This window comes from Nyctereutes procyonoides, unplaced genomic scaffold (genome assembly GCF_905146905.1).
Source record: "Nyctereutes procyonoides isolate TBG_1078 unplaced genomic scaffold, NYPRO_anot_genome, whole genome shotgun sequence".
NCBI classification, from domain to species: Eukaryota; Metazoa; Chordata; class Mammalia; order Carnivora; family Canidae; genus Nyctereutes; species Nyctereutes procyonoides.
In genome coordinates, this window is record NW_026575020.1 from 41,270,879 (window position 1) to 41,286,943 (window position 16,065).

The following is a 16,065-nucleotide window of genomic DNA, read 5'->3' on the forward strand; positions in this document are numbered from 1 at the left end:
CCCCTTTGTTGACTATAATCCAAATTGTATACTTTCATTACTTTAAAATTTTGTATTCTATAAGCAGTGAGCCTAGGCCTTTAGGAGCCTTATTTTTACAAGTGGAGTTGGCCTTAGAGTTGTTTTTAAAATAAGTGGCTAATGATAATTTGTGGGATATAATATTATTTCTTATTAAGCACAGATAAATCATAACACTTTTTTTATGGTTGACTCACCACTATTCCTAAGTAATGATGTACATTGTTTTGCCACTTTGCATTTTGCAAAAAAGCCAAACAGTTCTCTATTTTGTTTGTTTGTTTTCTTAACCAAATGGGTAAATGCATTTTACTTCAATTACAGAGATTTGGCCTTTAGAAAACCCCCAATGAGAATCATGATCAAGCACCTTTAAAGTTCGATTTTTTTATGAGGGATAGGTAATTTTAAAATCTTGGCATTTATTTTTTTTTTAAAGATTTTATTTATTCATGAGACACACACACACACACACACACACACGGGGGTGGGGGGTTGGGGGGTGGGCAGAGACACAGGCAAAGGGAGAATCAGGCGCCATGTAGGGAGCCTGACATGGGACTCGATCCCTGGTCTCCAGGATCAGGCCCTGGGCTGAAGGCAGCACTAAACCGCTGAGCCACCAGGGCTGCCCAAATCTTGGCATTTAGCTTTTAGGGTTTTTGGGGGGGAAAGGAGACCTAAAAGAACATTATCTGGAGATATGATCTCTGCAACTTTATTTCTTGAAATAGGATTTTGACTCAAACCAATTTAAGATAAAAAGAGGGGAAATAATGAAATCTCAACCAGGAATATTCTACTGAATGACTTTTCGAAAGAGAATTACAAATGAGCTCATCTAATGAGGACATCTTATATTTGTATGGCATCCTATAGATTTTAAAGTGCTTTTACTTACTTATTTGATGTGTTGTAGAGTTATAGAATAGGCATATTATTGAATGAATGAGTCCACAGACATGGTTTCCCAAAAGTGGTGTATTTGTGTCTAAGCTTGCCATTATTGTTTTGGAATTTGAGTCATATACCACATGCTGTGAGACTCATGAAAATGTTGGCCCAATAGTTAAAAGCCAGGCCACTAACAGTCTTTATGTTGTGAATATATATTAAGTTGGAATTGTCTTCTGTTTATGGAGGAATCATTGCATTAACTCGCACTTACTCTGCCACTAAGAACGTAGAGAGGAAGAGAGACAGGGTCTTTCTGTACTTTCCATTGAGAGGACAAACATGCAGACCGGTATAACCCCATGAATAATAGGAACGTGTGCCCAGAAGAGCCATGTGAAGAAAGTAGTCCTTTCACAGAGACCCAAAGCAGGAGTTTGCTAGGGGCACAGATCCAGGAAAGGAGCACATAGCTACTCTTAAGTTTGAAGTGATTTATTCAAAGGATAAACCTGGAGAAGCCAATAGAGACTGTGGCTGGAGATGCTACTCTACAGGTAGACTGGAAGCTGGGGAAGACACGCCTGCTCCAGACATGCCCCCAAAGACTTTTGAGTAGGATGTTACATGACTGGACCTGTACGTTAGTGTGAGTACTTTGGCAGCTAGTTAAAGGATGGGCAGGAAGAGCTGGGGTCCAAAGCCAGGGTCACCCTCCAGCCTGACTTTAGGGTGCAGTTGGAGTGAAGTTTGTTCATTTTCCACTCATTTGACACCAAAGATTTTTTTATCTCTTCTAACTCTAAAGATATTACTCATGTAAAATATGGCAGTCTCTATATGGAATCCTACTGAAATGGGTTGAGAAGGAATGGATTAAACCTACAAGGCTTGGCAGAGTCACTGGGAACAGCTCTTGAGAGCTTGCTGGATCAGCTCCTGTTCATGACATGTACCTGATTTAAAGAACAGGGTCTGGAGGGAAAAGGAGGGGGGGAAGAAAGTAGCGGCCCTGGATTTAATACACAGCTCTCACAACTGTGAAACATCAGCAGAATATCCAATTTAAAGCTGTTCATGTTACACTAACCTCTGGGATTCTTTTAACTGGGCCTTGGCACGTCACTCTTTGGCCACGTAAATGTCCTTCTGTCAGCAAAGGCCAGTTAACAGCTTCCAAAAGAAGCAAAGTCCTCCTGGGAACAGGCTTCCCAGAAACCAAAAAAACATTAAAGAAAAAAGGCAGAAAGAAACATGTGTTGTTGGCTTTTGTCACTTCAGAGCCATATCTCCAAAGGTGTTGGGTTTTTTCCTTCTTTCACTATATTGAATTTTGTAGCAATTTTATTCCCATTATATCTTTGTCCTTAATTTTTAAATTATATCAAATCCTAATGTGATGTGTCTAGCTCTTAAGAGAAAGAAGGAATATGAAATAGGGGCATATCAAAAGAAGGAGAGGAAGGATTAGTCAGTAAACAGTGCTGGGGCAATTGATTAACTATGTGGAAAAATAAATTCTCACCTCCATCCTTAAACCTAAATTAATTCCAGATGGATTAAAGAGTTAAATGCTGGGGAAGAATTTGAGGACTTTTGTAGTATAACAGCAGTAGAAACCATCATGAAGGAAAAGATTTGTCTGTGAAATTATTTAAACCTTCTCTTTCCCCCAAAATTCAAAGGAAACTACAGAAGGGGAAGTTATTTTCAGAAACATTACAAGGATTACTATTCTTCGTATATCCATTGTTCGCTTGTAAATCACTTTTGAAAATCCTAACACTCGTTACTGGATTAAGAAAGTGAATAGACCATTTACCCAAGAAATATAATCAAGAAACATGACAAGATGTTAAGCGTTAGTCATGATCGGAGGATTAAAAATAAAATCCAGATAGAGACACTTTCAAAGCTTCTAACTTGACTATAGTTCTTAGCACAGGTGAGATATGGAGAAGACATTCTAGTGCATGGCTGAGGGAGTGTAAAGAGCTTCCATCCTTTATTATATTAATAGTTTTATTATATTTAAACTATAGTTATTAAGTGCCTTAAAATATTTATAACCTTTGTTTCTGAATCTTACATCTAGGAACCTTGTATAAAAATTAATTGACATGATCTGATTATATAAAGTAATAGTGGGAAAGTGGTTAAATATAGCGTGGGAGGGATCCCTGGGTGGCGCAGTGGTTTGGCGCCTGCCTTTGGCCCAGGGCGCGATCCTGGAGACCCGGGATCGAATCCCGCATCGGGCTCCCGGTGCATGGAGCCTGCTTCTCCCTCTGCCTGTGTCTCTGCCTCTCTCTCTCTCTCTCTCTCTCTCTCTCTCTCTTTCTCTCTCTCTCTGTGTGACTATCATAAATAAATAAAGATTAAAAAAAATAAATATAGTGTGGGAAATTCATTGAGTATCCTTAAAAGATATGTTTTCTAAGAATATTTAAGGATGTGGGAAAATGCCAACAAATAAACATTAACTGTAAAAGAAGGCAAATGAATACTGCATTTACAGTAATTCTAATTTTATTAGAAAAGAACATAAAAGTGTTTTGTTTGTAATACCTCAGAATGTCAAGTTATTTCCAGGTGGCGAAGGCTTTTATTTTCTTTTATCTGTTTTTCCATTTTTAAAAACTTTTAAAAATTTCATTGTGCATTAGCTTCATCATCAAGATGGGGAGGAAGATTTTCTTTTGAAAAGCAAGCTCTTACTAAATTTGAATTCGAGTGATTGAGTTATAATTTTAAATATGTCACGAAGTACGTATTTAATTGTTTTCAACTTCAATGACAACGTCTTCTCATTTGGTGTTTTAGCTCTGGGTCTGTGATTTGCTTCTGTTGCAGTTGACTGCTTGCATCCACGGGTCTGCCGCGATGCTCTACCCCATGTTCTGGCAGCACGTGTACATCCCTGTCCTGCCCCCACACCTGTTGGACTACTGCTGGTAAGGCTGCTGCTCACCCTGTCCTCTGTTCTTCCTCTTACAGGAACTGACAAAGATGTTAGGCCTATAACCTGTAATGCAATTGTGACTAAACTAAAAATACTAACTTCAAAATGATGTGAATTTTAGACCACGTGATTGCATGGCCCTTTTGTTTCTAAACTGCTTTCGACTATGCTGTGGCATTCTTAAGAGTTCAAGGCAGTAGATCTTTTTGTATTTCTAGCTTTGGAGAGACTGAAGTACCACGTAGAGGTGTGATTTCTACCCCCACCCACCCCCAAGATGAGTCGGAGACTGGTGAGAAGAATAGTTGTGGTCCCCAGGGTCTTGAAGTTTCATCCATACCCTGGCACATTCTGTAGGACTCATTTTCAGCTGTGCTTGGTTTGGGAGCATAAGCCACACTTCAAAACCTTCTGCAGTTTTTTGATAGGAGTTTCAGTGTTCGGGGAAATGTATTTTAGTGTCAGGAAGAAAGGAGTCAGGCTTTAGAGTCAGCTCTACCACCATGGGCAAGTCACTTGGCTTAAGACTTTGTTTCCTCATCTGCAAAATGAAATTGTTCCATATATAATATATAAAGATTGTCTGTGTAATGAATTTGGATCTGTTTTCCTTCTGAATAATTCTTTCTCTAGCGTAATGTGATTAAAGACATTGTCTCCAGACAGCTCAAGTCAGCAGACATTGATAAGGGAGCAATGGAAGTATGGAGGAAAAGGTACTGCCTGCCAGAAATTAAGAGCTTCAGGAGAAAGGGATCTATAGAGGGTCACAGCCCTGTCATTCAAGAACAGATGATTTTAGGACATTTACCATCAGGTTAGTCACAATTTTTGCTGGGTTCTTCCAGCCCATTTTGCAATCCTGTCATGTCACTGAAAAGGTACACTGAAGTGGCCAGATTGTCTGAGAGCTTAACTGTGTTCTGCAGTACTCCGATTTTGAATGTGTTGAGCTCACTCTCATCCAAAGAAGCCATGTGTACAACCAAGGTGGAGCTCCGGGCCATCAGGTACAAATCAATGGCACTCTCCAGTGCATAGCACTAAGTGAATTGGCTCATTTCTCTCTCAGTTATGTATCTTTCTTATCAAGGTAGCTGTTTTTAGCTGGACCTTTCTCCCATTTCTTATGAAATTAAGGGCCCATTCCTTTGCTTAGACTTGCTGCTTCCTTTCGAGCTTCTAAATCAACTATGTTTGTTTTTTCCATACTGCCACAGGTCTCAAAGGAGAGGACCATGTTTGTTCTCCAGTAGTGTTTGTTGTTTGAATGAAATGCTAGGGGGCTGAAGAGAGGAGGACACTGAAACTCAGACAAGAAGAAGAGAGGGGAGTTAGAGGGGGAAAGAGGACAAAGATGAAGGAGGATAGTGAGAGGAATAGAAGGAAAAGGGGACATAAGTTCCCTAAGACAGACTCACACAGTGATTCCCAGTCCCCTTAGCTCATAGAAGCCCTCTGCCATCCCCGCCACAACGTAGAACACTCTCATAGACACCTACCCCACACACGGACATGTGGCCCCTACCCCCCTCTCACACACACACACACACACACACACACTGACACAGGTCCATTCCCTGTGCACATGTCTTTGATCCCCCTATCAAGAGACCCCACCCACCCCCGCACACCTCACCCCAGACATGTACTTTAAAGAGAAAACCTTTTTTAAAAAAAAAAGGAAACCTTTTAAGAGTTCTCCCTGGAGGAGACTCACCTATGTATCTTGATACTGAGCTTCAGATAGGAGCTCCAGTGGGCTTCTGTGTGCAGGTGTTGGTAGGACCTGACAGAGTCATAGTAGTGCCTCTGTCTCCGAAATAGTACAACTTTATTTTTCTATTATTTTGATTGAAAGCTTTGGTTACTGAATTGTCAGCTAGCTTAAAACTAGCAGCTTACATTCCCCGAACTGTGCAGAAAAGAAGGCTTTGTCCCTTACAGTGCTAACAATAGCTTCCAGTGTTGAGCATCTCCTATGCCCCAGTCTGTGATCGCACTTAATTCTTCTAGCAACCCTGTGAGGTGGGTATTATTATTAGTTCCATTTCACAGATCGGTAAACCAAGGCCCCAAGAGGTTTAGTAACTGGTTCCAATATAGATACCATGTACTGTATGATTCCATTTTTATAACAACAAACATTATATGTGTATATGAAACACAAAAATGTGTGTATACATATGTAGATGTATGTATATGTGTATACATGTACACACACAGGTACAACAGAAGTCTAAGAGGAAATACACCACAGTGTTAGCAGGGATTTGTGAGGGGGAGAAGGGAGAGGAACTCGGTGTGATTTTTATTTTATTTTGTTTTATTCTGTTTCTACAATGAAAAAGTATGGTTTCTATAATTGAAATTTTTCACTTAAAAAAATAAGTATTTATTCTAGCCAGTTGTTCTTTCCAGCCCTCCTTTCTTATCTGCTTCAAGGATTTATTGGCTGGTTTGCTTTTTTCTGTGGAAGGTGATTCGAGATCCTCTTTTCAACTTCCTCTCTAACGCCAGCCCCCTCATGAACTGTGTCACTAGCCTGATCCAGAGGATGATGCTGTCAGGTCTACCTTAGAAGAGAAGACTTGACAGTGAAGGCTACTAAACCCTTGTCAACCCAAACTTCCACTCAAAAAAAAAAAAAAAAAGCAAAATCAAAGCTAAGACTTGAATTTTTCAGAGCCTGAGTGGGTTTTGTGATTAGGCTCCATCTTGGAGGTTTCTGTGTATATGATAGCAGTCCCTCTCCTTGCCTCTTGTTTGCACAAAAGAACTTTTTTGACATTCGACCAAAGGATGATTATAGGCCATTGGAGATTGGTATCTGTTTATTAACTACAAGATGTAAGAATGAGGAAATAAAAGACCCTAAGAGTTAAAACAGATCTTCCATTCAAGGCTTGATTTGATCACCTTCAGCCTGCTACCAACTGCTTTGGTCAGAAACCACAAATGTCATGAAATTTGAGTCAATGCTAATAACTTTATGCTATTGTGCTCGGTGACTTTCACCACTGTTGAGTTTAATCCTTGGTGGTAAGAGCCAGCAGGGATAACTAGCATTTTAAGTAAAGTGCTAGGAGCTTGAAACATGTAAATTTGAAGGAGGTTTGTTCCTCTGCAGATGATTTAAATGTTAAGTACGTCCCCATGCAGGGGATACACGAAATGGAATCTGAAAACTATTATCTCCTGTAGAAATGAACTCTCAATTTACTCACTGCACAGGAAGGGTAGATTCTAGTCATTTTCACTGCCAGCAGGTGCCCTTGCTATGCATAATAGACTTCGAAAGTGTAATTAACACATGAGGACCACTGCTGCCAGTTTTTCTTCAGGTACATGCTGCTAGGGGTTTTCAGGACAACAGTGTAGGCTGTGAGAGCTTTTTACATTGCACTTGAAGATGAGGTGTTCATTGACTTCTGGACAAAGACATGTTAAATGTGGCTGAGTCCAGATCCTGCTGTTGGTATCACAAGTCATGGTTCTTGGGCCGAAGAGCTAGAATGCAGCCTTGGGTAGAACAGAGGCCAGTAGAGCAAAGCTATGGGATGCAGTGAATAAATGGAAAGTATGATGCCTAAAACCCCACAATTATGTGGAAGACTCTAATTGCACATTCACAAATACAGCAACCAATTATCTGAGTTAACTCTAATTAGGGGTATAATCACAGATTTTAATTATCTGAATAAATCAGTTTAGTACAAATGATCTTCCCCAAAAAATTCCCAAATTATATTTTTCAAATCCCTTCCCATTTTTGGAGAGGGGTATGTGGTAGAGCATACCCTGGGCTTTGGATTCAGACAGATCTGGATTCAAATTTCAATTTCATCTCTTATTAGCTATGTAACCATTAAGAATCTATTTTATCTCTTTGACCTGCAAAATCTTTTTCTGTAAAGTGGGTTTAATTTACCTACTTTGAAGAGTGGCTTTAGAATTAGTGATGTTGGTCATCAAGTGGCACATGGGCCATTTAGTAAATGGTGGTTGCTCTTATCATGGTTATTATAAACGCAGAACATGAATTTTGGTTTCCAGAAGGTTTAACTCACATCAAATATTCTTGTTTCTGCTGCTTTGTGAGCTCAGGGAAAAACTTTATAATTCATCTTTTCTTTTTACCCCTCAGATTGTTTTTATTTTGATTTTTTTTTTTATTTAACTTGAGTTATTGTATGGTTGTTTTCATTTGCAGCTGTGGCATAAGAATGAAAAGAAAAGAAACAAAAGCAGATGGCAGAGAAAACGAAAGGAGTAAGACATTTCCAGCCCTTATGAATATTTAAAAACATGTGCTGCTGGTTCCTTTCTACTTTAGATCTGTACCATTTTCTTGACTTTGAATGTGAAAATGAGAATGTTCCCTACCTTGGCTGATGTCAGCCCTGACCTTGGCCAGTTTTGGGAGGGCCTTCCCATTTCTGGGACAAAAGGATTAACTTGCTGATGAGAATCTGCATTTCCCTTCATTATAATAATCACTACTGAGTAGTGTGTGTGTCAAACTCTTTATAAACATTATTGCAAATCTTCAAAATCAAGCCATAAATAATATTTAATTATTAGCTCCATTGTATGGATTAGGAAATTGAAGCTCAGAGAGGTTTAGTGATGTAAACCACTGTCATACCGCTAAGAAATGATAGTCTGCACTTAACATTTAAGACTATCTGATATTAAAGCTTTCCTTACCGTTATCCTCCAAAGTTTTAGAGAGTAGGTTTTATCCATCACCAAGATTTTGTGAAAAAAATTTTCATGTAGGCTTGATTACTTGCTAATTGTAGACTTATGTTTTTTCATTCAGAAAATATTTATAGAGCACTTACTGTGTACTGGGTACTATGCTAATTAAATGTTGCTAATAAAAGGTCCCAGTAGAAACCATATGGTATTTCCTATGTAAATTCCTTTTTCTGCCTTACTCTTTCAGAAGTAGTCCTACTACTACTAAGAACTACATGTCAATTCCCAAATCAAATTGTATATTTGGGTTATTCTGGACACTTGTTAATACACCTTTGTGACAAAATATTTCCAGAGCAAATCAGGGCAAGTTCAGGTTGTCCCCCCAAAGGCCAGCCAGATCAAGAGGCAAGTTAGTAGCTAATTCCTGATACTTTGTGAGGACATGGTTGAACCAAAAAGTTATATCCTGTGTGTACAATTAGGTTTGAATTTTACAGTTGTCTTTGTAAAAGGCATTGTATCTCCTGAATCTGGAAACCATTCTTTCACTCAGAGTGGACATGCTCACATTCTGTCTGAGAGATACTAGTGCTAGATTCTTTTTTTTTTTTTTTAAGATTTTATTTATTTATTCATGAGAGACACAGAGAGAAAGAGAGGCAGAGACACAGGCAGAGGGAGAAGCAGGCTCCCCGCGGGGAGCCCGATGTGGGACTTGATCCCAGGTCTCCAGGGTCACGCCTTGGGCCAAAGGTGGTGCTAAACCACTGAGCCACCCGGGCTGCCCCGCTGAGCCACCCGGACTGCCCTAGTTCTAGATTCTTTATCCATGCTGCCTGTAGGGTTCTGAATCAGTCCCTATATGTGGCATCATGTATTCCATCTAGAATTTTTAGCAAACAGTCTGAAATGTGCTAATCAGAGGGTGCATAGTTCATATAGTGAAGGGGCATCAGTCTGGAGACAGCTGTGAGGTGACTTCTAGATGACTAGAGCTGGGTCCAGTCTGATCTGTCTCTTTATCCATGCCACGAAATTTTGCATAGGGAATAAACTGATGCTAAAGTTAGTGGGATTGTTGATCTTTTTAATGACAGAAATAGATATCAATGAAGTGTGGTGTGGTGGAAACAGGAAAACCTAGCTTTGGTTCTGGCTTCCCCATTTACTAGCTTTGAGGTCACTGAACCTCTCTGGGCCTCCTTTCTATTCTGTCAAAGATGAATAGAAATTACTACTGACACAAAATGGATGTTCCATAAATAGTAGGTACTATTTTTGATATTAATGTGAATATATATAAATGACCCAGCAAAATCCAGTTGAAATACACAACACCCAGGTAAAAGGGAAGTAGACAGATGTGGCTAAAATTCTCTGTATGCCAAAGTCTGGGATATGTAGGTTTTGTTCAAGATTGAATTCCAAGTAAGCAAAAACCGTCATTTCCATTTTGCAGCGAGTATTTATGAGTGCCTCCTATGTCCCTGGCTGGGGCACAGGAAGGTAGGAGCTTATTTATAGATGGTTCTGGATCTGATAAAACACTCCTTCACTAAAGAATTCAGGTGTCCAGGCAAGAGCAGGAGAACAGATTTTTTTTTTTAAGCTAAGAAGCAGCAAGGGTGTAGGTCCAGTGCTCAGGGGGTGGAACCACCACAACAGAAGCTCCTTTGGGAAACGGTAGGATAGGAAAAGGACCAGGATTTCGGTTTCAGACAGAAGGAGGTGGAAAGTTGGGTCTGTGGTGGGCCCGACAGGCTGGAAATGTATAAACAATGTGTATTGGTTGAACAAAGAAAGGGAAATTATAGATTTCCAGGTAAATCTCTGAGTGAGATTTGGCTAACCTTGACCCTGCCATTTGAACAGAGAGACTGAATAGTAGATAAGTTTTGGGTCCAAATCCCACTGAATACATGTCTTTGGGTGAATCACATAATTTCTCCAAGCTTCCCGTTGCCTCATCCACAAGAGTGTAGCTAAAAATATGGTTCTCCACGAGAAGCCTGGCAACCTAAAAACGTGTTTGGTGTCGACAGTCACTACATTAAGATGCACCTACATTTCCTTCAGCAGCACCCAAGAGTGAGAATGCCAAGAGTCTTTGGAGGAAGTTTTGGACAATTTATGAGTAAACTGTCTTCCTTGTGGTAAAATGGCAGAAAGAAGAGACTGGGCTCTCTGTATTATCTATGCTATAGATTTGACAAGAATCTATATTGGTACTGTAGGTTCTAAAGGTTCATGTTCTACATTTGATTTTTTAAAATTCAAATGTAATTCATATACTGCAACATATATAGTAGGTTTTTTTAAAAACGCATACAATTCAGAGGTTTTTTTAATATAGTCACAAGGTTGTACAACCATCACCACTAATTCTAGATCCATGAGATTTTTAATACATTCCTTATCGTTAGTAAGATAGTTCATTCTTATGTAAAAATACACATTTTTTTTAACCTTCCAAAAGCGTATACATCAGAAAGCAAATGTTCTGTGAAAATGAGTATTCTGTGTAGGTAGTTGGCATCAGACCCTTATTAACTTGGTCCCTGTGAGGTGCCCTTGATGGCATAGATGCTAGGTGTGCATCAAGATGAGACGGCTGTCATCCAGCATCGCATGCCCTCAGTGGTGCAGAGACTTGCAGGGTTAGAGAAGTCATAGTGCCCCGTCCCCACTGGGAATGGCCCTTCCCTGCTTGGGGATGGTGGCTGTTAGCTCACCGACCCACCCTTTGGGGAGCTCTCCTGATGGTTGCTTCCCCGCAACCCCCTGGGTTTCTTCCCCGCTGGGGGCCCCCCACCTCCTCTGCTCCTGCATCTACATCTGAACATCAGAAGCTGTCCTACTGGTTCCAGCTTGCCAGCCCCTGTCTGGCTGCCTGATGTGGCAAGGGGCAACACAGCTTGCCTCCCTTGCTCCGGTTTCTGACTAGCCTCCCTGGAACATAGCTGACCCTGACCTCTGCTTATATAACCAAGCCTTGGTCTGACTTTCTATTTCTTGAGCCACATTCTGTGTGTCATTCCTCACTCCTCTCTGACCTGGAGCCTATCTTGGACCCAACAGTTAGAAAACTGTGGAATTTCTTTGGCCACAGTATAGTGGTCTCTACAACAAAAACATTCTAGCCATGTTCCTGGTCACCAATAGAGCAGGAGCCACAGACTGCGTGATGCCATCATGCCTCAGCAGTGGAGGTGCCTTACCTCATGGAGGACTTTTAAGATAAGCATCCCTGCCTCTCTTGGTTGTTGGTACAAGGGAGAGTCCATGAAGCCACCGGCACAGTGCTAGGCTCAGAGTATTCTCTCAACAGAACCCGTAGGTTTTTACCCTTAAACATTTGAAAGACTGAGAAGCTAGGCTAAGAAGTAATTGGATGTTGTGCATCTTGGCATTGACATATCTTAGGCCTAGAAAAACAAAAAGAAGAGCTCTTTCCCTCTTACCAGTTGCATTTTAAACTTCTACATTTGGAGGAGTTTACTTTGTTTTGATTTATCCATACACACTTCTCTTTCTTTGTCCCCCTCTCTCCCTCTTCCCCTCCCTCTCCTCTCCCTCTCTCTCCATTTCTTCCTTACTTCATTCATTCCTGCACTTCTCTGGGAGTCTCATGGGCTGCTGGTGGCTCACAACTTGAGACTTGCCTTTGCAGCTGGCTATGGCTGTTATGGTTCTCATTGAACTCTCTGGGGCAATAGAGAGCCCTGTCTCCTGACCTTTTCTCTGTGATTAACTTCTCCTGCTACAAGTGGTCTTAGCCATGGAGCCCTTCCTGATGTTTTCTGAGTATGTCTCCTTCCTGTAGATTGAGGAGGCACAAAAGGGCGGACCACTTCAGGCTTTGATGTTGACCTTTCTGGGTTTTCCTTCAGGCCTTATCTTTGTAGCTCATGTGTTCATTTAGGTTGGGTTCAGGGGCTTAGAGCTCTGGAAGGCATCTCTTCCAAGCTCCAGGGTTACCCCAGGAAACCCCAGGGCCACACTGAGAAGGGCACTGTCCCCAGCCCCTCCCCCATGCTTCCACTGTAGTGATAGACCTGTGTCACACTAGCCAACCACTTCTAGTGCCTGACACCGCGTCCTGCCTACCCACAATTGTGAGCCCTGCGAGCTGGCTCCTGAAAGCACACGTGCCTCGTCTCCCAATCCAGAATTGCTCTTGTCCTCTCATGGGTCCTTATCCCAGGCTATTGCTCATAAATCAGGGACGGCTGGGTGGAAACCAGCCACAGAGTTAAATACCTTTTCCCCTAAAAAAAAACTGTGATTAACTCATGGCATTTGTACCCCTTCTGCTTTTCAAGCCATATTTTCTGCCTCTCACCAGCTGTGACCTTTGTCAAGTCACTTAACCTGTTTGAGCCATAGATGCCTCTGTAAATTATGGAGATCAGCCTTTCAAGACTGCTGCCACGATGAAATGAGGTCCCCTCGGGTCCACCCCCCAGCACCTTGTATGTTGCCTTACCCCAGTTCACACGCATACACTAATAAGCTTATTTCATGTCTGCTGCTAACTGTAAGCTCCAAGTAGGCAGGGACCTGAACTGTTGTCTCTGTTCTGTCTCCCCAGCCCAATGGGACGCTTGACACATAGTAATATTTGTTGATTGCGCAGCATATGGAAGGCACTGGGCACATAGTAAATCTTCGTGTTCTCTTTCTCTTCCCCAGTTGCCTTTTTCCAATTCAGGCTCCAGAACGACTAGTTGATTTTTCTCTATGGACACCATGAACCTGTGATGGTCCCATTTCCCTCTTTGGATGTTGGCAGCTGGCATGCTCAGAGCCAAGTCTATGGCTTTGCCAGCAGGTGTTCAAAACTTCACAGCATACAATTGGAGTGCCAGTTTCACCTCAGCTTGTGGTTTTTTTTTTCCCTTTGCCCCTATTTCTTTTCCTACTTTTGTTGCTATATTAAACGGCTTTAAATCTTACTTAGAACAAAGAACATCCCTTCCTTTAAGCTAGTAAGACAAACAGTTTTATTCTTTACAGTATCTCCTTGCTGTTTTCTTTTTCAGTTATAATTATCAAATAGCCAGTTTTTTTCTTAAATTAGCATCATGGCTAAGAGAAGTTAATATTAAGTAAGAGTAGTATAAGAGACTTTGAAATAGAAGAGTTTGAGCTGGAATCACCATTAACTGCGACCAACGGCAGGTTTCTGGGAATCCTTTTTTAAATCTATAAAATGGATGGTATAAATTGGATTATTTGGGGATTCAATAAGATAAGGTGGCTAAAGCCTCCTGCACAGCCCTTGGTATCTGGTGCGCACTCAGTATGTGGCAGCTCCACTGTCACTATTCTTCTGTGCTCTGCATGTGGTAGACTCTGTGAAACAGGAAACAGTTTGATTCTCCTGTGACTGACAGTCTAGAATAACATGCAAATTAACATGTGCTTTATGCCAAATGGGCAACCCACACAAAAGACTCTAAAAAAGGAGGTGTTTGCAACCACTGGGGTTATGTGAGAAGTGGTGCTCAATGGGCAGCAGAGGTTCAGTAGGACTTGAAGGAGAAGGGATTGGGGCTCAGAGACAAATTGGGAATAAGAGGATTCCTGTGGTGATGGGAGACAGAGAGCGGGTTACTTGGCCTGAGACTTGGCACAGCTCCTGACTAGCCCATAGAAAGCAGATAAAGGACGACCTTATCTCCTTTCCCCCCGCCTTCTAGTAGCCCCACAAAGGCTGGGCTTCTGGGAGAAGATCAGCTCATTTGTCTCAGTGAACAGACTTGGATTCTAGTCTGTTGTGCCATTGACGAGTTGTGTGACCTGCATGACCTCCATTTCTTCATCTGTATAGTGGTGGTAGCAGTAGTACCTCCCTCACAATGTTGCCGTGAGGGTCCCCTGGGAAAATGCCTATTGAACCCCTAGTGGCTGCTGTGATGAACTCCTTGTGCACACCTGCCATGATGGTGGCCCATACACCATCATGCGGTCGCACTTGATGAGACCAGAACTGTGATTACGTGCGCTCTCTGACAAGATGTGCTGTGAGGTCTTGGTTCATGTTCTTTCTCCTACCTCTTGTCCTTTAACCTTTCTACCTATGCCAGGCCTCATTATTTCAGAGCAGAATTTAAGAGTCTAGGACAAGCTGTGTTTACACTTTTGTTTCTTTTCCAAAAAAGAAAGAATAGCTCAAATGAATAAGACTTCTTTTTTTTTTCAGAGTTTCATTTCCTTTGAAAGTAGAGAACTGAGGAAAGACTTAGGGGTTCGCCTTTGTCAGTTGGGATATGTGATTAAGGAGGTGTGTGCTTCTGAGAGGTGGAGTGGGTACTACGACATGTGAACTGTAATGCTGACTGTGCATTTTTATGGGGAAAAGCAAAGCAAAACAGTGGACCTTCCAAGTCCCTGGGCAGCTCTTAGCTAATTCCTTACTGAGGTCAAAGAGGTGTTGCTCACCTGGGGGTGGGGGCCCTCCCACCTCTCTGCAGGTCCTCTTCCACCCTTCCCCCCCTTGTCCTGGGAAGCTGTGTTTTATGTATTTGAGCAGCCAGTGTTCTTTTATTTCACCTGACTCTTTTCCAATTAGTAGCCACTCACCTCAGGGGAACATAATTAAGAGGGCTCTAGTTGTCTGGGGAAAGGAATTAAACAAATTGTGAATGTGCAGTAATAATGAACGGGGCTGCAAGACCATTAATAAGTCTGCAGGAGCCACATTCATGCGGGGAATGAGCTCGTGCGTAGAACTTACCTGTAAGAAAGTTCCCTACATTGCAGGCCTGAGTTTGTAGGAGGATTGGGTGAGTAATCCCCATGGTGTACCAGCACATCGTAAGTACCAAGCATGTGCTCTGGGACAGGCTGGGCACAGCCATCTGACAGCCCTGGGTTTGAATCACAGCTTACTATTTACTAGCTGTGTGACCTTGGGCAAGTTACTTCACTTTTCTGAGCCTGTTTCCCAGTCTGAAAATGTAGAAAATAGCACTCTTGCAGAGTTGTCTTGAGAATTATGTGTAAGTAATGCATAAAAGTTGCTGCATTCTAGTAGTTTGATAAATATTCGTTCCTTTTTCCCTTAATAGGGTTCAAATTAAACATACCTTTCAGGTAAAGGTCATTATATTGTCACAGCTTACTATTTACTAGCTGTGTGACCTTGGGCAAGTTACTTCACTTTTCTGAGCCTGTTTCCCAGTCTGAAAATGTAGAAAATAGCACTCTTGCAGAGTTGTCTTGAGAATTATGTGTAAGTAATGCATAAAAGTTGCTGCATTCTAGTAGTTTGATAAATATTCGTTCCTTTTTCCCTTAATAGGGTTCAAATTAAACATACCTTTCAGGTAAAGGTCATTATATTGTCAGTGCCTTGGCATCAGCAGCAGAACCTCTTTATTCTGCAGGGAAGAAGGAAGAAAGAATATTTTTTACCCTTCCAGAATGTAACTGATGAAGTCAGTGCAATAATTCCCTGAGAACAAAAGCCTAACAGA

At 41.5% G+C, this 16,065-nt stretch overlaps 1 protein-coding gene across 7 annotated transcripts in view; it reads left to right on the top strand.

The window, feature by feature from the left end:
* The window catches only part of DENND1A (DENN domain containing 1A), a 506,616-nt gene that overhangs the window by 277,713 nt on the left and 212,838 nt on the right, over positions 1–16,065 (top strand). For all 7 annotated transcript variants that reach the window (XM_055337788.1, XM_055337761.1, XM_055337769.1 and 4 more), the window contains one exon: positions 3,769–3,869. In XM_055337788.1, the coding sequence (XP_055193763.1) occupies positions 3,769–3,869 (101 nt within the window). The remainder of the gene's footprint in view (positions 1–3,768; positions 3,870–16,065) is intronic.